Source organism: Protopterus annectens, chromosome 5.part0 (genome assembly GCF_019279795.1).
Source record: "Protopterus annectens isolate FY-2018-M chromosome 5.part0, PAN1.0, whole genome shotgun sequence".
Taxonomy (NCBI): Eukaryota; Metazoa; Chordata; order Ceratodontiformes; family Protopteridae; genus Protopterus; species Protopterus annectens.
Window position 1 is genome coordinate 461,765,595 of NC_056735.1, and position 21,797 is coordinate 461,787,391.

Genomic DNA, 21,797 nt, shown 5'->3' on the forward strand with positions numbered 1-21,797 from the left:
CTCACAGACAAGCATTTAGGATTTAGCACTCTAATACACAATGAATTCCTAAAACTTTATTCTGAAAAAAAAAAAAAGATCTGGTTCTCTCAGATGAGGTAATTCATTGAAGCTATTTAACACAGCTACAGAGTTCAATGTGCAAAGTAAACATTTGGTAAGAAACATTATTTCAATTTTACAAACGAATGGTTTCACTTAAAATTTGTATATTCAACCAGATAATATCTATTTTTAGCAAACAAATGAATACAAGAAATTTTCTGTAATAAAACAGTTTTTTATTCCTTCAGCTGCAAAAGTAATATCTGCCATTGCCCCCAGAACACAAAATGCCAAATCTTTTAATGGTCAAGAGACCCCTAATGCTACAAAATTCTTATTCCTTAAACACAAAAGAGACATATCACTACAGCTGCAAGTAAACAGCACAGCAGAAAGTATCGATGCCTACAGTAAGTTATAGAATTGCAAGCATCTGGAGTGAACAATATTCTGTGGAAACAGTATGTTCAGACTTTTGGATGGAATGCTGAGCTATACCAGAGTTCACTGCTGGGCAACTAGTAACAAATCATTCATTAAAATCTATTTCTAAAACAATAACAAACCCATTTATTTATTTTATTTTATTTTTTTTTTTATTTTGTTTTTGTTAACAGGGAGGGTCCGACTGGACACAGGTCCATTTTCAGCGGACGCTCGGGGAGAAAAGCTCCATGTTACAATATTAGGTTAATAAAAATTCTAAGCAATTAATGAAATTTAAAGTAGTACAGGGAACATTTACATGACAAGTGATACATCTAGTAGAATGAACAATTATTACAAAACAGTTTTTTTTTTTCCTTCACATTCACAAACACATTGATAATTTTACATTCACAATACATTTATGCATTTGTATAACTGAGAAGTAAATAAATGCCCATAGTGGCAAAATTAAAGTGTAGGTATAGGTAGGATGAGAGTAAGAGGAGTTACGTTAGGTTTTATACTATTTTCAGGTACAGATTATAGCCATTATCAGGTATGGGTTGTAGTAAAGAACAGTACAAGTGTTAGTATGTTTTCTGCTAATGGACTGATGATATGTTTGAATGAATATGCAAGGATATCAACAGGGCTAAGTAAGGGAAAAGTTATAGTGTAGCAGAATCCATGCAACTGAGCATAATTATTGTTACCCTGGGGTGTAGCAAGAGCAGAGCTAATTATAATGGGATTTCAGGAGGTGTTTGAATTTGGTACTAGAAGTCGTGCTAGTTATAATGTTTGGGAGTGAGTTCCAGGTTTGGGCTGTTATGCAGGCAAAGAGAGATTTACCTGCTTCATTTTTATGTCTTATTACTTGAATGAGATTTTGGTTACTAGATCTTAGGGCTCTAGTGGTGGTGTAGGGCTGAATTAGCTGTTGAAGAGCAGGTGTTTTCTCAGGGTAGTAGTAGTAGGGTTTATGTGCAACTGTGGCTTGATTAAGTCTTAGCTGAGGAAGTTCCAGCCACTTGAGTTGCATTAGGGAAAGACAGTGATGGGACCTATTTGTGGAGTCTGTTGTGAATTTGGCAATTTTGTTGTAGCAAGATTTCATTTTGTGAAGTTCAGTCTGGTAAAGGTTAGTTAAGATAGGGGAAGCATAAAGAAGGATAGAGAGGAGGTGGCTTCTTGCAATAGTGGCTTTGGTCTGTTTAGTCATGAACTTTTTGTTTCTATAGAGGAGACCTAGTTTTCTGTTTACCTTTTTGATGGTTTGTGCTATATGGATACCAAATTTTAGGTGATTATCAATCTGTACTCCTAGTAGTTTTGTGTGGTTGGTGGGTGTGATTTGAATATTGTTTTTGGAGTTTATGATGAGACTATAGTTTGAATTGGATGATCTGCCAGGGGTGAATAGGATTAGTTTAGTTTTCTTTGGATTAAGAAGAAGTTGTATTTTAGTAAACCAGGTTCCTGCTAGAGTAAAGTTGAGTTGGGTGAGGGTGTGTAGTTCCTTTATGCTGGGGGCAGCACATATTATGGTGGTGTCATCAGCATATTGAACTACTGTGGCAGTGGGCAGTGAAGAGGCGACATTGTTAGTGAAGAGGGAGAACAGCAGTGGGCCAAGGATTGATCCCTGAGGGACTCCTATGGAAACTGGTAAGAGGGAGGACAGCTTTTCTTGCCAGAGAACTGCTTGTTGGCGTTCTAATAGATAGCTATTGAACCACAGTATAGTGGAGGAGCATATATTGAGACTAGATAGAGTATTGAGGAGCATGTTGTGATTAACCATATCAAAGGCTTTTGATAAGTCGGGGAAGATGGAAGGTACGAAAAGACCTTGGTTTCTATAGTGGTTGACTGCATTGGTATAGGATAGAAGGGCAGTAGTTGTGCTGCGGGAGGGTCTGAAGCCATGTTGGGAGATGGATAGTAGTTTGTTTTGTTGGAGATATTGCATTAGTTGCAAGTGGACAACTCTTTCAAGAATTTTTGATAAGGGTGATAGTATGGCTATAGGACGATAGTTGGTCAGCTCTAAGGAGTTGCCTCCTTTGTGCAGAGGGACAATGTGGGAAGTTTTCCAGAGGGTAGGAACTATGTGTTCTGAAATTGATCTATTTATGAGAATAGACACTGGGTATGATATGGCTTCTGCTGCTATCTGAAGGAAATCTGCAGGAAGTTTATCAGCAGCTAGTGTGGTTGGTTTTAGCTTCCTAAGGAGGTTTGCAATCATTTTAGTGGACACTGGCTGTAGGGAAAAGCTAGAGATGTTATTTTTTGTATTACTGTTGGTTGTAGTGGATGATTGTATAGTAGTGCCATTATTTTTCTGGGTATTGGCTAGATTTTGTACTGTTTCTGTAAAGAATTTATTAAATTGTGTAGGAATATCATCCTGGTTGTTTGGCAGTACAGGGGTGGGAGTGGATGCTTTCCCAGGGTGAAGTAGTCTATTAATGAAAGTCCAGAATTTTTGGGGGTTGTGGCTATATTTATCCTGTAGATTTTTATAGTAGCTGGACTTGTCTAGTTTAGTTAACCTCTTGGCTTTATTACATAGTTCAATGTACTTTAACCTTAGAGTAGTATTTTTATCTTTGTGGGATGCTATCCAGAATTTGTCCCTTTCTTTCATTGTTTTTTTTTTTTGTCTCTTTGGTAAGCCATGAGGCATGGTGGGTTTTTGTCCTAATGGATCTAGAGGGGGCATGATGGTCTAGGATATGTAGGAAGGTTGAGTTAAAGTACTGTACAGCTTCATTGAGAGGTAGTTGTTTAAGAGGGAGCCAGTTACAACAACTTAGTGCTTTGTTAAAGTCATCGGCTCTGAAGTGTCTTTTATTACGTATTATTCTGAGTAAAGGTAGGTTGGGTAGGTGGTGGGTCTTGCTCCTAATTAGGTAGGTGGGTTGATGGTCACTTAGATTGTCAGGAAAACAGCCAGATTGATGTACAAAAGTGGGGTGGGATACCAGAATCCAATCCAAAATGGATTGACGTTTGGTTGTTTTGTCAGTCCTAGTGGGCGTAGTGATTATTTGTGAGAATCCATAAAGGTTGATATGATCTGAGGGATAGTCATTGGAGCAGTTGCCCCAGTCTATGTTAAAGTCACTTAGTAGTATGGTTTCATAAGGGAGGGAGAGTGAGAACCAATTTAACATGTTTTCCATAATGGGAATGTTGTTACCTGGGTAGATAGGCACCTGCGATGATTATTTGTTTGTTTGTATTTAATTTAAATTTGTCAAGGATAAGTTCTACCTTGCTAATTTCTTCATTATTATAGTCAACTAGTTCTAGTGTGAGGTGACTTTGAAATAGAATTGCTACACCCCCACCCTTTTTCCCTGTTCTGTCTTTATGCAGGATATCATAACCTGGGACTATGATCTCATTATTGTGGTGATCAGGTTTAAGCCATGTTTCTGTTAGTACCACTATGTCAGGTTTGTACATGGCTAATAAGGCAAGCAGGTCATGTATTTTGCTTAGTATGCTTCTTATGTTTATATTTAAAAGGAGGAGAGATGATTTGGGTTTGTAGAAGCGGGGATTTGGTACCTTTATTTCAGCTTTTTCTATTGGGGTAGGGCCCAGATTTGGGTGTATGTCTCCACTGCAGGAGAGTTTTTGCAGTAGGTTTAAGTACAGTTTGGTGAGCTTATTAAGAATTTTAGATAGCTTGTGTGAGGTGTGGGGGTTAGTTTTTACTGCTAAATACTAACTGAATATTAATAATTCAGTTATAGGGGGGGGCACAGAAAAAACTTGAAACCTTGCAGATGACAACAGATGCTCTGTACTATATGATTTGCATATCAATGTCAGTCTATTGTTCAAATAGCTAAATTGTCTAGAAATGCAGCTTTCTTTTCAAAAGAAATATATGCAGTGATAAGTGTGAAAAGGGCCAACGTCAGCTGTAAAGAGAAATGGGTATTAGTTCAAGTTGTGTGCTTTCTGTAAATAGCTGTTCCTCAACTTTTAGATTTCAAAAATCATTTTAGGTTCTGAAGTTAAGTCATCATATTTTTAAGCACAGAAATATGTGCCAGACAAGACTAAGAAGTCTCGTGCATGCCTCACTGACTATGGTATTAATTAAAATGCGTTTTGTAATGTGTATAGCTCTGGAGAGCGATCAGCTACATGAGATCAACTTGTGACTCTGTAACAGGACAGCTAAAGGGAAATGGTGGACATGAGAAGCTTTGAAGAGAAACAACCGTGCCACACTAATATTAACACCTAATGCAAGGCATACTGTTTAATGGGTCCTGGATATGATATTATTGTTACCAAGCTGTTGTCATGGTAGCCTTCATTAGCATCTGTGTGGAAGTGCACATACAGATATGAAAGGCATTGTAGGCCCTCTGGTTTATCAGAAAGGAATTCCCACAAGTGTGAAGAAGATGATGCTTATATGGAGGTGTGGTAGAAACAACTCTGATCCAAAACAATACCAAAACAGCAAAAATCTTCAGAAGTCAGGAATCGAAAAACAGGAACCAAAGTCAAATCCAAAAGCAAAGAATAAAGAATTTGCTTTTGGATTTGACTTTGGTTCCTGTTTTTCGATTCCTGACTTCTGAAGATTTTTGCTGTTTTGGTATTGTTTTGGATCAGAGTTGTTTCTATCTGAAGGTGTGTGGAGTGGAATTTGTGTAATTATATGGAGGTGTGGTCTCCATGTAGTTCTACACCTTTGAGGACACGTTTAGCCTTACTCTTAAACAAAATGGTACCAAATTATCCAAGGAAAAGCAAATAGACTGGTGTATGTAAAAACAAGTACTGTCTGTGGTTGTCTGGATGATGACCCCCTCTAGTCAGCGCATTTGCAACCCCACTCTGGTAGGGAAAAGAGGAAAAATGAGAGGGGGGTAATATTTAGCAACACATAAAATGTGTTTTGGATACAGTACAGCTACTATTTAAAAAGGAAAACAAAAAAATACACATGCGTGACATGTAGATGAATGCATATAGCCATATAAAATAGACATGATAATGTTTCAAATATTTCATATTTGACAATAACAAAATTTTACGGATTTCTCATGTTGAGTTAAAGAGGTCACACAAAAGCTAACTTTAATAAACAAATCTAAATTATGTGAAAATATTAGATAGTTTTGAAAAGAAAAGATTAATGCCACATATGCAGAGATATAGAAAGACATTTGGAAAGACCAGGTTTCTATCTCCTGCCCAGAGTTAATTGCTCAGCCTACTTTGAGTTATAAACAAACTATGATCTCATCAAGAAGTGACTTATTTAAGTCAAGAAGATGAATGGTCTAGGACTTACACATTTAACTTTTCATGGAGTATGGTAACCTGCTACAATTACTAAAAGGCAGAACGTGTCATTAAGATACTTGAAGTCTTCTAAGGCATTTGTGACCAGCGCTGTGTTCTGGTAAGTTAAACTGTGACTGCATGATATCTTTTTCTATAATGCTTGACAGAAATTTTCTTTTTAGAATATTTAATTTAAAACTGAAAAATTGGACAGCTATAATTTGAGTAATTAAATATTAGCAAAAAGTGCACTCCATGTTGTTTCTTTCAACAGTAGCTGGAATCATGTTATTGAAGATTAGGACATAGAGACTGCTGAAGGATTTACATAGCTTTAGTAATTAAAAATGTGTGTCTTCATTTATTTCATACACCTCTGCCTAGTGAACCGTTATCACCAGTATTCAAGCACAGGAACAATCTACACATCCTGTTTTGGTAATAATGCAAATAGCTTGCAATAGAGAATCAGACACAAAAATCAATTTTTCTTTTTAAATCCAAAAGCCACTGTGGCAGTGAATTTGTGAAATGTCACTGTACCACTAATTACCCAAAACTCTGTTTGCTGAAAAGAATATCCATACACATACAGACCAAAGGGGAATAAAGAGCGCTGTGCCAATGACAAGGGACATAGTCTGAAATGGTTGGTTTTGCTAGCTTATATTAGCTTTGAATTCAGGGATATCCAGTGTAAAACAGAAAAACACCTATGAACACTTGGCTAATGTACTATTTCACATTGGACAATTTGTCTTTAGCAGCTCTGTAATTTGTTTGTTTAAAACCACCTCACTAATTTAATACTTAACAGTTTTACACTGCATGAGAACACTTCCCTTTTACTGGCTGAAACCATACTGGCAAAAGCAGATTTGTATTATTTTTTCACACCATCTCAGCTGTAACTATTTTTGTGTTGGCTTATGCACATGTACAAGCACAAAACATTTTCCCATTTACCTTCTCTGGCAGGCAGTATGCAAGCTAATGAAACTTGAACTACATGTTCTAATACAGATAAGCACTACTGAATCTGATAGTTCTATGTAAAAGACAGCATGGTGGGAAAATGCAAAATGTAAACACTTGTTTAGACAAGATACCATTAAAGACAACATCCAGTCATTTAAGTAGTGGCACAGCAGTGCAATTAAAATTATTCAGCATTAGTATAGGCATGTCTTGAATAATTCCCGTGAGTAATGTAATTATCAGATAGGCTCTGTCTGCCTTGTTATAAAAAGCAGAAAAATAAATAAAGAAAATAAAAAAAAAATGAAAAAAAAATTGTATGTACTCACAGAACTACCAATTTCACAAATGGCAAAAATTCAGGTTCATTGTGTTATACTTAGGGGCAATGACTGCAGATGACACACACACACACACACACACACACACACACACACACACGCATGCAGTGATTTTTTCTTTGGGCATTTGATACTCTGACTTTGCTGCTGGTCAATCACATTTTGTTTCTTGCAATTATAACCAGTGCAGTGTATTATTCTACAATTCTACGTGGCATGCATAGGACTACATTTCAAACAAAAATTAGTTAACGTAGAATAAACTGCAAGCTTAGCTTCCTGGTATGCCATGGGCAAAGTAAGTACTAAAATAGTAGTTATGGCATGTGATGTATGATATAATAAGAAACACTAAAAAGTAGGTATTGGGTCACGTTTGCATATAAATATAATATTGAAAAGGTCACATTAAACAGAAGTAACAAGAACTGTGTGGAATCTAGCATTTCTCAGTTTTTCATTCTATGTGCTTTTTTTCAGAAATATAACAAAAATGTACAACTTACAAGTGCTAGTAGGAATAAATCTTGGTGCAGTTACTTCCGCCTTTTCTCTCCTGTCTAGTTCTTGAAGCAAGTCATTTATTGCTTTCCAGTCAGAGTTCAGATCATCCAAGTTTCTCTGTAACCATAAGATAATACATACAAAGTCACTACAGAAATACTCTGGTCATTCATATTCAACCTTTTTATACATAAAATGCAATGTGTAGTTCATCTCAAGTAATAACATCTATATATTAAAAACCTGCAATCCACAAGGATGAAATTCCTAAAGACCAGAGCAGCCAGGGAGATAGTACTCTTTTTCAGAAAAGTTTACGGCAATATGAGAAAGAGACTGAAAACTATTCACTTTTCAGTTTGACACCCTTAAGTAAAATCATAGCATCAATGTTAAAGGAGAGAAATTTGTCGTTTCTAATTTAGGAGACATTGAGACACTGAAACTGAAACACATTGGTTTCACATCGACAGCATCATGCCAGAAAACTTTACTGAGCTCTCTGTGTAACTCATATAGAATGTGGATATGGGTAGGCCCTACTTAGTTTAAAGCAAGTAATGTAACACTGTATCAAGAATACAAACAAAAAAATAGAAAACAACTTAAGACACAGCAGAGGGAGAAAGCATGTATACTTCACTGACTAAAGAAAAAGACAAAGAAGGTCTAAGCAAATGGCCTTAGTTAATATGAAAGGATGGTTTCCAGTGGGATATCATGGGGGCAGTTTTGGGGTTAACATTTTGACTATCCTTGCTAGTAAGGGCACATACGGTATGGAAAAATGAATGCATTTTGCTGACAACAGTAATGGGGACAATTAAAAATGATTGAAAAGACTATAAATTACAAAAATGTGAAAACCTAAACTCTTTGCAGAAACACTAAATGATGTTTCTTTTTAAGCATTATTCACTGAACAAAATAAAAAATAAAAATAAAAAAAAAAAACAGAAAAAGTGAAAAACATCAACTACAGAAGCATAAAATCCAAATTTTTTTAATACTCCAGCGACTCGGCTAGCAAGCCTTTCACAGAGTTAACATCACAGTAGCACAAGCTACACTTAAATAACAAATATCACATCATTAATCAATTAACTAAAACAATTAAACACAAACTAATAATTAACAGTTAGAGCAGAAAAGCCTTAAACTCCAGTTCTTTGTTTAAACCTTGGGGCACCCAAGTGCCAAACTTTAAAATACAGACTGCTTCTTTATATAACAGTTTATTTTAAGTGCATCATCATCCTTAATCAGAACTTGTTCTAAAATTCATGCTTTTAAACTGGTACAAGACGCCATGTGTACTGCATGAAAATGTGATGCCACAGGTCTATACAAATTTTGATTCTTAATGTCTCTAACATGCTCTTGTATTCTGATTTTAGATATTCTTTTGGTTTCTCCTATATAGAAGAAACCACAAGGGGATGAGAAACAATGAACCACTCCCTTAGACACACAGGAGAAAATAGCTCTAGGCTGAAAAAAATGTCATTTATTTTGTCAAAAGTCCTGACCACATAAATACAGATAGAGCATTTCCCACAGGGGAATGTACCAGAATTTTGTAAAGGAATAGTTATTTCAGAGGGCATACAGAACAAATTATGAACAACCATGTCTTTTATATTTTGGCTCTCTTATAGGAGACAGTAAAGGAGTCAGGTAAATTCTTAATCCCAAACTTCCCCTATGTAAGAATGGCCAGAAATATCTTAAGATTTTTACTAACTCAACACTATAAATATTATAAGTAGTGACAAAATATATATTTTTATCACTAGTATTCCCTGCGTGACTCCTATATCTGTTCACAGACTTAATATCTGGAACATTAACCACACTAGTGTTATCCTTTCTCATGCACAACAATTTATTCAAATAATTAATAATTAATTCATTACTATATCCCCTTTGTTTATAGACTATACAAGAATACAAAATCTCTTCCTTGAGAGACTGAATGTTATTAAACAGCCTATTTATTCTGAGTAAGTCATTGTAAGGAAAATCCTTTAAAATATGGGGGGGGGGTGGCAGCTGTTACTATCTATAAAATGAGTACCATTATCCATTTTTTTATGAATCTTTGTAATAATCATATTATCAACAATAGTTAATTCCAAATCTAAAAAAAAAAAACAACAGAAATGCCTTTTTGTACACCATCAAATTATAAGCCAAAACAGTTTACCGGAAGACAAGCTACAAAAGAATCCAGTAGCCATGCACTGCCCTTACATAAAAAAAAATTAAATCATTAAAAAATCTATTATAAAGAACAACATACTTATTAAAAAACTCTAACTTATAAAGAATCTCTAACTCAAATAAACCCATTACCAAATTAGCATACATGGGTGCAAAGGATGCACTCATTGCTGTTCCTTGCATCTGTTGATAGATGTAGTTGTAATATACAAAAAAGTTAATGATTAAACTAAAATATAACAATTCTATAACAAAAGTACTAACCGGGTTAGTGCCTAGGAAAATCCTAAGAGCTTCAATCCCAAATGATGTGTAATACTCATATAAAGGCTCTTGACATCAAGAACCAGCCAGATAAAAAACTTCTTGACAACTGACGGACTCAATATTTTTTAGAAAATTAAAAGAATCTATTTAAGAGTCTAAACCAACAACATACCTAAGCAAATAAGTATGAAGAAATAGACCCACATTGTGTAAAAAATAATTCTCAGCCACCACAACTGACCTTCCAGGAGGGGGAAAAACTTTCTTGTGGATTTTTGGAAGGCAGTAAAATTTTGCCAAATAACTGCCTTCTACTTTAAATTTAACGTCCACATCTTGCTTGGAAAAGTAGCCAAGTCTGTAACCCTTATGTAACAAGTCTTTAAAGCTATCTATAGCTGCATAATATTCATGTTCACTAGCCACACAATGTACATTACTGTCAGAAAGATGATCCATACACATGTTAAAATATTGCAAATAGTGCAACACAGCTATTTTTTGACCTTTAATAAAGTTTCCCACCGGAAAAAAAAATAAGAACAAAATAAATCAAAGAAGTTAGACCCAAGCAGCTCAGGATACTCCACTTTAATGTCATGACACAGGATAATACACAAATAATCCCACACACTTAGCGCTTTCACCAAATAACAATGGCTTCTTCAGACTAGAGTGGGAACAGTTAGTCCATCCATTTAAAAAGCTTGACATCAACAAATTTCAGCCTATCATAGACTAAAAACAATTAAAAATACAAACACCTATGCGTTATCTGCCCATAAAAAAAACAATATAGAATGTTATATAAATATATGCATGTGTATATGTATTTATACTTAAACTGTTTTACTATAAAAAGTAATTCATAGTGAAGTAAAATATATTAAATATTAACTACTAAGTAATATTAGACATTAAATACATAATCTTAAAGAGACAACCTTACTAATGCTGAATCCATTTAATTTAATTATGCTAGCACTTCACATAAATAATTAAACTAGTAATAAATAAATATATATGTTTAGCTAATAAGCATAAGGTTATTGCTCTTGTTTTTAATACAGGCAATACAGCAACATTCTCGTTCAATCCAGGTGGACACATGGCATTGAGTCTAAGTTGACACTTGATTTCAAGAGTTTCTACTTTCAACTTAGAATCTCCCCCTCTCTCGCTTCCAATAACCCTAGCTATAACAAAAAAAATATATACATTTTTTAAAATTAGTACATAAAGTGCTATGCATATAAAGTGAATTGTGCTGATTTTTGGTTCCAATAGCTCTTACATGTTCTGAAATCCTATCCTTTAATTTTCTTGCGGTCATTCCTACATAACTTTTACAACTTGTGCATGTTGCAACATATATTAACATTGAAGTGTTGCAACTACACCTACCAGGACAAGATAAGGTTCTGTCATACCCTGTAACAGAAACATAAGGTCCATCATTGATTTGCAAAATTTAGATGAACCACACTTGTACATCAACGATACCTCTTTCTTCCTCTTTGGTTCCTCCAAGATATTTTTCAAGTTTTGACCCCTACTATACATAATTATTGGTTTGGGTCCTAAAACTTTCTTAGTTTGTTCACTAAAACTCGTCCTCCAAGCATTGTTAATAACTGTGTGTAGTGATGAGACAAGGTGGTTATACCTCAAAACCATTATACTTGCATGGTCCATTGTTTCAACTGTGGTAGATGTGCCGGAATGTTGAGATTCTGTACATAAAATAGGTTGAAAGGCTGTGCCCCTCCTTAAAATAATTTCATTTCTCACTTTCAAAACCAACTTAAGGGGATATCCTCTATCCAAAAACATTCCTACTCACTTGAAAAGTTCTTGTTTAAACACATTGTCATCACTAACCAATCCTGACATCCTAACCGTATGTCCCTTAATTATTCCTTTCCTCTGATGATATGGGTGGCAACTATTGTAATGTAATAGTGCATTGGAAAACATTTTTTTCCTATATATTGTACTGCTTAATTTACCAACTTCAATTTATTTCAGTCAAATGCTAGGTACTAGTAAACCTTAAAAATGGGGTTTATTGTTAAGATATTCCACAAACTTGTTGGCTTCGTGGCCATCTCCATCCCATAGAATCAGGATGTCATCCAAAAATCTAGAACAAAGTAAAATCTTTGTTGCATATTGTGACTGGAAAACATAAGTTGTCTCCCAATTAAGTACAACCAATTTAACAAAGATAAGGGCACATATAGCAAGTTACTTGCTTGTAACTGTTACGGTGGTGAATTTGAAAAAGGCACTATAGGGGTGGTAAGAGCCTTAGCCAGTATCCAGAATTCCAAGGGTGACAGGTGCAGGCCATCTCTGGCATAACATTGCGGTTTGTCGATCATGTCATCCCAGGCAGACAGATACTGTATCCCCTTAGAAGGACACCAGAAGCTTAGCCAATTGTTGAATTCAATCATTTTGTTCTTGGACTGTGGTATCATTCTGGGTGATGGCAGGATGCTACTCAGGGCTAGGGTCATACCTGTCTGGGCTACAAAATCAGGCAGCTCCTCCATGTCTCTTTTCATATAGTCCAGGGAGGTACATCTCAGGTCATTCACACCAACACTGACAATGACAATTTGTACTTTTTGTGGAGTGACCTGAGTGCATGCGTTATGTGGTGGATCCTGGCACCTGACAGGCAGATGACAGTAACTTTCTCCTTGTTAAGCCTGGTGAGTGGAACATCAGTGTGCCTGTCTATAGAGTCACCTATGACTAGAGTGTCGGGTATGTTGTTATGCCTTATGGGCTGTGGTTGAGTGGCACACTGAGTTTGTGGGCTATGTGTCATTTGGGTTGTGTTGGGGGGTGGAAGTTGCTTGCATTTCTGCTTTGGAGGTCCCTGTTGCTTGGGCAGATTTTTATTAAGAGCCTCCACAAATGTAGGTATGTGGTTTGTGTTTTGTGTTTTTATGTGTGTGTTTTGGTGGTGTAGGTTTTGAGGGACTATGCCATGAGTGTGGTGTGGTGCCAACTAACCTCAAGAGCATAATTCACCATAGATGAAAATTCTTGGATGGTATTATTAACAAAAGGGGGAATGAAATTACTACTATGTGGTATACCTTAGAAGTATCTAAAAGACAGTAAGCATTAATGTCATCATATGAATCCACTGATGAATGGCGTGAGAAAAAAAATCACATTCCCCATCCTCTCCATCTGTGTCAATGGAGGGGGCATCCTCAGACACAGTCTTACTATTTTCAAAATAATCCAACAAAAGTAATTTCCTAGACAACTTAAACAATTAAATTTTACAGACATATAATCATAGCAGAGTTGTGGGAATAAATTTTAACCCATGCTGTAATACTGATAATTCTGTACACGACAAAGGGATACCTGTAAGGTTTACAATCAGGTTGTCACCACTGGTAACATTGGTTGGTTTTATTACATTACAAACATTAATATAGTCAATAACTTCTTTTCTTACTGTTAAAGTGCTGACCCTTCTTGTTATTCTGGAAATATCCCTCTTTTTGATTATTATTGTTGGTTCCTGGTCTGTTGTAACTCCAAAGATTCTCCTGCATATAACTGGGCTGTTGGAGCTGTGGAAGGGGACTAAAAGGCATAGTTTCATTGTTAGATTCCCCAGCACTACTGCTGACTTCAGAGAAGGCAAAAGAAACATTTACTTGCCAATTTATGCAGAGAGGGTAGAACAAGAGACAGAAATTTCTTCCCTTAATTTTCATTGTTCAAGAACATCTCTTTCAAGTAAAATTTTAATCCATTCTTTAGCACAATGATGGGCAGCCACTACCCATTTATTTTCAAACTGTTTATCAGCAGGATCAGTAGAGTTAAAGGGAGTAGTGGGGCATTTAACAAAATGCAGACCCCTGGGTGTAATATCAAGATGTAAATACCTCTTAAGCCCCAAAATGTTATAATAAATCAGATTTTCTTTATTAAGCAGCCTCTCAAGGGAATCAATATTATTACGAATCTCAGTGGAAAAATTATTACCAGCCATAAGTCCACCAACATTTTGAAATGGACCGTCACCTCTCCTTGATCGACTTTCCTACAAAAATCTTTTCCAGGACACAGGAGGCTCTGCATGCTAAGCTGAAGTGCCTTCCAGCACTACACCTGGTTGCAAATTATTCCTCAGGGAAGACTGAGCAGAAGACTGTGCATAATCTGTAATATCATCTGGAAATAAATGACACAACTGCAGAAGTGAATTGCTGGCCGTACTCATTAAACAACAAAATAAAAAATAATAAAAAACACAGAATAGGCCCTAGGGCCAATAGCCTAGTACCAACCTATGAACCTATAAGAAAAAGCAAAGAACACCAACTGCAGAAGCATAAAATCCAAAACTGTTTAATACTCCAGCACCTCAACTGGCAAGCCTTTCACAGAGGTAATATTACAGTAGCACAAGCTATATACCATCGTTAATCAATTAACTAAAACAATTAAACACAAACCAATAATTAACAGAGCAGAAAAGCCTTCCACTCCAGTTCTTTGTTTATACCTTGAGGCACCAAAATGCCAAACTTTAAAATACAGACTGCTTCTTTATATAACACTTTGTTTTTAAGTACAACATCATCCTTAATTAGAACTTGTTCTAAAATACATGCTTTTAAACTGGTACAAGACCCCAAGTGTACTGCATGAAAATGTAATGCCACAGGGCTATCTAAATTTTGATTGTTAATGTCTCTACCATGCTCTTGTATTCTAATTTTAAACATTATTTTGTTTTTTTTTTCCTATATAGAAGAAACCACAAGGGCATGAGAGACAATAAACCACTCCCTTGGACATTCAGGAGAAAAAGGCTCTAGGCTGAAAAAAATGCCATTTATTTTATCAAAAGTCCTGACCACATAAATGCAGATAGAGCATTTACCACAGGGGAATGTACAAACATTTTGTAAAGGAATAGTTAAAATTTCAGTAGGCATAGAGAACAAATTATGAACAACCACATCTTTTATATTTCTGGCTCTCTTATAAGAGACAGTAAAGGAGTCAGGTAAATTCTTAATCCCAGATTTCCACTTATGTAAGAATAGACAGTAATATCTCAAGATTTTTACTAACTCAACACTATAAATATTATAAGTAGTGACAAAATATATCCTTTTATCACCAGTATTCCCTGCATGTCTCCTATATCTGTTCACAGACTTTATTTAATCTGTATTAAACAATTTTGGATTGTATGCTTCTGCAGTTGGTGTTTTTCGCTTTTTCTGTGATTGTTTTTATTTTCTTTTAAGCATCAACCTGAAACAGGAATACATAAACAACAAGGTTCTGGCCGTAGCATCAAAAATAAATACATAGGCAGAGTCTAGATGGGCAACTGAGAGCAGTGAATTTTGAGAGCTCCATAAACTAATATAATAATATACAGTGCAATGTAAAAGTATTTGCTCCTACCTGATTTCTTATTTTTTGCATGTTTGATACACATAAATGTTTCATATCATCAAACAAATGTAAATATTAGACAAAGATAACCCAAGTAAACACAACATGCAGTTTTTTAAGTGATGATTTTATTTATTAAGAAAAAAATAATTCCTTTAACTTGAATTGTAGTTTTTGTAATTCATCTTTACCATATATAGTACTTAAGCAGTTACCAAGATATATAAACTATAAAATGTGTGGTTTAAGTGCCCAAAATGTAATAAATAAACCAAGGTAACTAATGCTTATACATGACATCAAACTGACAAAGTTGTTCTAGAGAAACAATAGAAGCCTGTACTTGAAATGTCACAGAATATAACAATCATATTCTGAACAAATAGTATTAAATTGACAATATACACTAGGTTTAATAACATGGGCTTGTGTATAATAACACTACTGTTTTAACTTGTCATAAATGACATACACTACATTGAACATAAAGGGGAAACATGATAATTGTTTTAACTTGAATTGTGGTTTTGTAACTCATCTTGACCATACATAATACTTAAGCGGTTACCAAGGTAACTACTGTTTTATACATGACATCAAAATGACAAAGTTGTTCAAGGGGAACAATAGAAGCCTGAACTAGGAATGTCACATAATGTAACAATCACATTCTGAACAAATAGTCACTCAGTTTAACCTTTGCTGATTATACAAAATAGAATGTTGCCATTTAAATCTAAAAACTTTCAGTATATGCCATAACATGGCAATTTATGAATATGGAAAGAAAACTTGTAATCATTAATGTTTTTAACCTATAATTTCACTCATTTTATAATAAGAAATGACAGGTATGAAAATCCTTATGTGTAGGAAATGGGGGAAAGAGGGATGCACTGATAATTAAAATGCACTAAGTTTCATCAATGTTCACATAAAACAAACTTGATGCTTTAAGTAAGTTAGCAACAAAGTGATTACTTAAATGCTGGCAAACAATGAAATATAACTTTTGATATATCCAGTAAAATACATTGTATTATAAACATTAAGTATAAATATTACCATCTATTTATATTAAGTAATGCATTTTGAAAGACTTCATCAACAAGGGTAAATATGTTAAATAACTGTGTACTATAATCTTTTACTGAGGTTTTATATATGATACATCCTACTACTTTACTATGATTGAATTGCTTGTCATCTAACTTTCATGGAAATATTAATTGTTTATACAATAAATGGACATTTATATTGTATTAGAATTTTGTCTATTCTACAATAGTACTATATCTGTTCAAAGTAATATAGATATTGCTTATTCCTATTACAGATATTCTCCATATGACAATTTAATTTATGGAGCTCACATGTTCTGGATTGTCAAGGTGTGAGTCATAATCTGATGGACTTAGGTTTATCCATCGGATTAGGAATGCTTTTCTTTCCATGGCTAGTGTGGATCTTAGTTTTGTTAAAATTTATTAATTTAAATTTGTTATTTCACAAAAGCATTTTTGTATTCCTGACCAAAACATTACTTTATTGGTAAACACTCAAAGTATAAAATTGATAATTTCCTTTAAAAGCTCAAGCATATACTTTATAGTTATCAGAGGAAAATGTTTAATAGTCACAATAAAACAAAAAATACATAGTCTAAATAACCTAACATGGATTTAACTTTATTATCTTTAAATACCAATGGCTTAAACAATCCTAGCAAGAGATCAAATGTACTGAAATATTTAAAATTGAACAAAGCACAAACTGTCTTCCTTCAAAAATAAATAAATAAATAAAACAAAATAAGTAGTCTTATCACATGCTCTAAAGATAAGTGATCAATGCAATTCCCAGCAAAAAGGTCAGACAGAGAGATGGAATCCATAGGAAGAGGCGATGGTGATATGAAACAATATGTCACTATTCTTATCTGCAAACAGCTAGCAAGAACCCCATCTCAACTACAGTATGTAGTTTGCAGAGTCCACTGTAATGCAAATATATACCAAATGAAACAGTGAAAAGGAGACCAATCCAAATGCTGTGCATTCTTCAGCAGGAATCATACAGAGGAAGGCACTAGTGCTTAATGTACAGAAATAAAGAAAGGAGACAGAGGGAATATGAGAAGATTGTGTTACATCAAAGTATATTTAAGATTTTTATGTGATTTTATTTGGATTTTTCCATAACCTTGTGAAGTTTTATTTCAATTTATGTTTTGTAATGGAATGGAAAGACAGCCAAAAGTGTCAAAAAATAATCCTGCTAGAGCAGGTTAATAAAAAATCACAATGCCTCTGTACTTTAATCTGAGAAAATAACAGTTTCTCCAAATTAATATGCAGCAAGAAGGCACTACTGTAACGCATTTTTAGTATAGCAGATGGGATTCCATGATTAAGCTTTAAATTCTGGAAAACAACAACTCTGGCACTTTTTGGAATAAGAAAGGTGTGAAGGTTTTGTAAAGCATATTTCAACAATGTTAAGCTCTTGTATCATACAAAAGCAATGATCCATGGATTGTGTGTGGACATATCATGTTCATAGGTTGGTACTAGGCTATCGGCCCTAGGGCCTATACAAGCCTAGCCATAACAATTTCCTGGCTATTTCTTCCCAAACTATTTTCTTCCCTGGACCCCTGCTGGATGACTGACGTGATCCCGGGGTGAATTTCCTTTCTCTCATCCAATTGTCAAGGTTCCTTTTGAAGAGGGCCAAGGAGACGCTCTGCTTGACATGTATGGGCAGTCTATTCCAGAGTCTGGGGAGTCTCTGGGTCAGGAACCTATGCCTCCAGCATGTTTTGTTCATTTTGATGACAAGGTTTAGATCCCTGGAGCATGTGGCTCTGAGGGATTGGGATTTCTTTAACTGTAGCATGTCCAACAGCTCTGGGTTTGACATGGCCTTGTATGTTAAGCAGAGACTGCCTCTTAGTGGACAATATGCAACAGAGTATAGCTGGAGTTTTTTAAGGTGGTCAGCATAGGGCATCTGCTTTAGGCCTGTGATTCTTTTAGTGAGGTATTTCTGTGGCCTTTCCAGTTGTTGCAGATGACTTGAGAGATACATACCAAATGGGGCATTGTATTCTATAATGGGTCTAATGAGGGATGAGTACAGTGGGACAATGACCTCCTTTTTTCTGGATGAAAAACACTTAGTGATGAAGTGTGCCACATAGAAGGATTTCCTGACTGTTGTGGCAATGTGGTTATTGAAGGTGAGACCACTGTCCACCTGTGTCCCTAAGTCTCTGATCATACTTTTGGTGTTTAGTGTACTGCCACCTATGTGGTAATTCACGGGTACATGTTTTTTCCCAAAGGGGATAACTATACATTTCTTGGCATTAAGCTTGAGCCCATGGCTCTGGTACCAAGCATCTGTTTCTGTAAGGCCCTTTTGTAGAGTATCCACATCATTTGGGGATTCAATAATGGCTCCCAGTTTGCAGTCATCTGCAAACTTTGTTAGCCAGAGTTCCTTAGTGTTGGCCTGTACTTCAGAGAAGTAGATGTCAAACAAGAGCGGTCCCAGGACTGAACCCTGAGGTACTCCACTTGCCACTTGTCTGGAGCTGGATTTAGAGTCAGCTACTTTTACAGTGTGGGTTCTGTCAGTAAGCCAGTTGGCAACCCATTGAGTGACGTAGGGATTAATGCCCAGCTTAGTAAGTTTATCTATGATTCCAGAGTGGGGGATGGGGTCAAAGGCCTTGGCAAGGTCCAGATATGCTATGTGGACTGCCTTACCCTCATCCACAGCTCTGGAGACTGATTTGAAGAAGTCAATCAGGTACAGGAGACAAGATCAGCCCTTCACGAACCCAAACTGAAGGTTGCCAATATCTTTGTTTAGTATCAGTATTTACCCATGGTTGGTGTGGTTTGATCAGATATCCTGATATACCCACAAACAGGAAAAGATTATTGCTTTTCGACAATAACATTATTTAAGAAAGAAATTAGGAGACTTTTCTCTTCTGTCAGGTTATCTTCATAGTACAAGAGAATCTCCCCTATATAAAATAAATCACAAGGACATTTTAGAACATAAACAAAAATTCTGAGTAGGATTAAAAGTAATGCCATTTCTTTTAGAAAAGTTATTAACTATTTGTTTAAATACTGAACAATTTCCACTCTGAAAAGTTCCCTTGAAAATGGGAATTTGATTCGTTACTAAATTATTTGGTAAAATAAATTTACTTTGTATTAACATATCAGCTAGACTGCATCATTTCTTAAAATAAATAAAGGGATATATATTAACAATTTGGGATAATTCCCTATCTTAAAAAAGCATTGTTCACTAAGGACATTATAAACTGTAAGAAAATAAACCACCTTTCTAGCTTCATACTGTTCATTCATACTTAAGTTAAGACCTGGATTATGTCTAAAAAATAAATAATTATATGTATTACATTTATCTGTCCTACTAGTTAAACTATTTTCATTTGTATTAACCAAACTATGTCATTTTAATATAACTTTTCAAAAGCCTTCCTTCACATCAATACTACTATAACCCCTACTCAAAAACATATTATCCATATATTGCACTTCCATATCAAAATCATGATCCCAACTGCAAAGTTTATGGAGACATAAAAACTCTCCATAAGGTAAAGAGGAAATAAGGTGGGGGGATGGCAACTATTGCCATGTAAAAGCATACCCCCTCTCTCCACTTTCCTATGAATGCAAGTATTAATTTTAACAACATTCTTCCAAGTTAGAATAAGGTCCAAAAAAAGTAACTTGTTTACCCATTTGCAAACCATCACATTTAAAATTAAATTGGTTACTATGTAAACAGGTTACAAAATCCTGTAGAAAGTATTTACTCCCCTTACAAATAAAAATTAAATCATCAATGTAATTATAATAAGCCACTGTTTGCCTGATATATGTATTCTAATTCAAACTTAGTCATTGTTAAATTAGCAAACATTGAATCTGGTGAAATATTTCTTCATTAAAAATAAAGAAATTATTTTCAAGGCAAAATTTAACAATGTCAATAACATAATGGGAGAGGGGGCTGTGACACCCATGCACTGGCCCAGTAATCAAGGAGCCTCAAACCTCACCACTAGCACCAGTGAGGGGTGTGCACATTGGGAAGGATAACAAGTACACACACAGTAAAGTACAATTTCCCTTAAGAGCACACAGAGATCACAGTCAGTCTGGGGCTGGTTTCTCCATTTTTCTTCAGATCCCCAATAAGACTCCCCACTGGCATAGCTATAGAGTGGCGTCCTTAGCCAGGGTTCCAAGCCAAGTCCTCCCAGCCCTCCCTCTGTCCAACCAGTGCTTCGTGTTCATAGGTTTATAGGTTCATAGGTGTGTACTAGGCTAATAGTCTTGGGGCCTTTACAAGCTTAGCCATAGGATTACCCTGGCATCATGCCCCCCAACCTTAGTTCCCAGTGCCTGTGTCGAGTAGAGCCACTGGAGTGATCCCCGGGGAGAATTTTCTATTTCCCATCCACTCATCAAGATTTTTCTTGAAGAGGGTCAGTGAGGTGCTCTGCTTGACATGTATGGGAAGTCTTTTCCATAGCATGGGCAGTCTCTGGGTTATGAACTTGTCCCTCCAGTATGTTCTGTTGATTATGGTAATGAGGTTGAGGTTCCTGGAGCGTGTGGTGCAGAGGGATTGGGATTTCTTTAGATGCAGCATTTCTAACAGAGCTGGGTCAGAGATGGCTTTTTAGGTCAAGCAGAGATCACCTCTAAGTAAAAAAGGCACTGTAAGGGTGGCAAGAATCTTGGCCAGTATCCAGAAGCCCTGGGGTGACAGATGCAGGCCATCTCTGGCAAAGCATTGAGGTCTGTCAATCATGTCATTCCAAGCAGATAGATTCTGAATTCCCTTAGAATGGCACCAGAAACTTAGCCAATTGTTGAAATCAATCATTTTCTGCTTGTACTGTGGTATTATTCTGGGTGGTGGTAGGGTGCTGCTCAGGGCTAGGGTCATGCCCTCCTGGGCTACATAATCCGAGAGCTCCTCCATGTCTCTTTTCATGTGGTCCAGGGAGGTACATCTCAGGTTGTTCACACCCACATGTACAATAACTGAGTCATATTTGTACCTGTTGTTGAGGGACCTGAGTGCGTGCATTATGTGGTGGACCCTGGCACCTGACAGGCAGCTGACTGTTACTTTCTCCTTATTCGACCTAGTGAGTGA

At 35.8% G+C, this 21,797-nt stretch overlaps 1 protein-coding gene across 9 annotated transcripts in view; it reads right to left on the bottom strand.

The window, feature by feature from the left end:
• The window catches only part of DMD (dystrophin), a 9,298,038-nt gene that overhangs the window by 3,291,046 nt on the left and 5,985,195 nt on the right, over positions 1 to 21,797 (bottom strand). For all 9 annotated transcript variants that reach the window (XM_044072398.1, XM_044072396.1, XM_044072400.1 and 6 more), the window contains one exon: positions 7,628 to 7,742. In XM_044072398.1, coding sequence (XP_043928333.1) covers positions 7,628 to 7,742 — 115 coding nt within the window. The remainder of the gene's footprint in view (positions 1 to 7,627; positions 7,743 to 21,797) is intronic.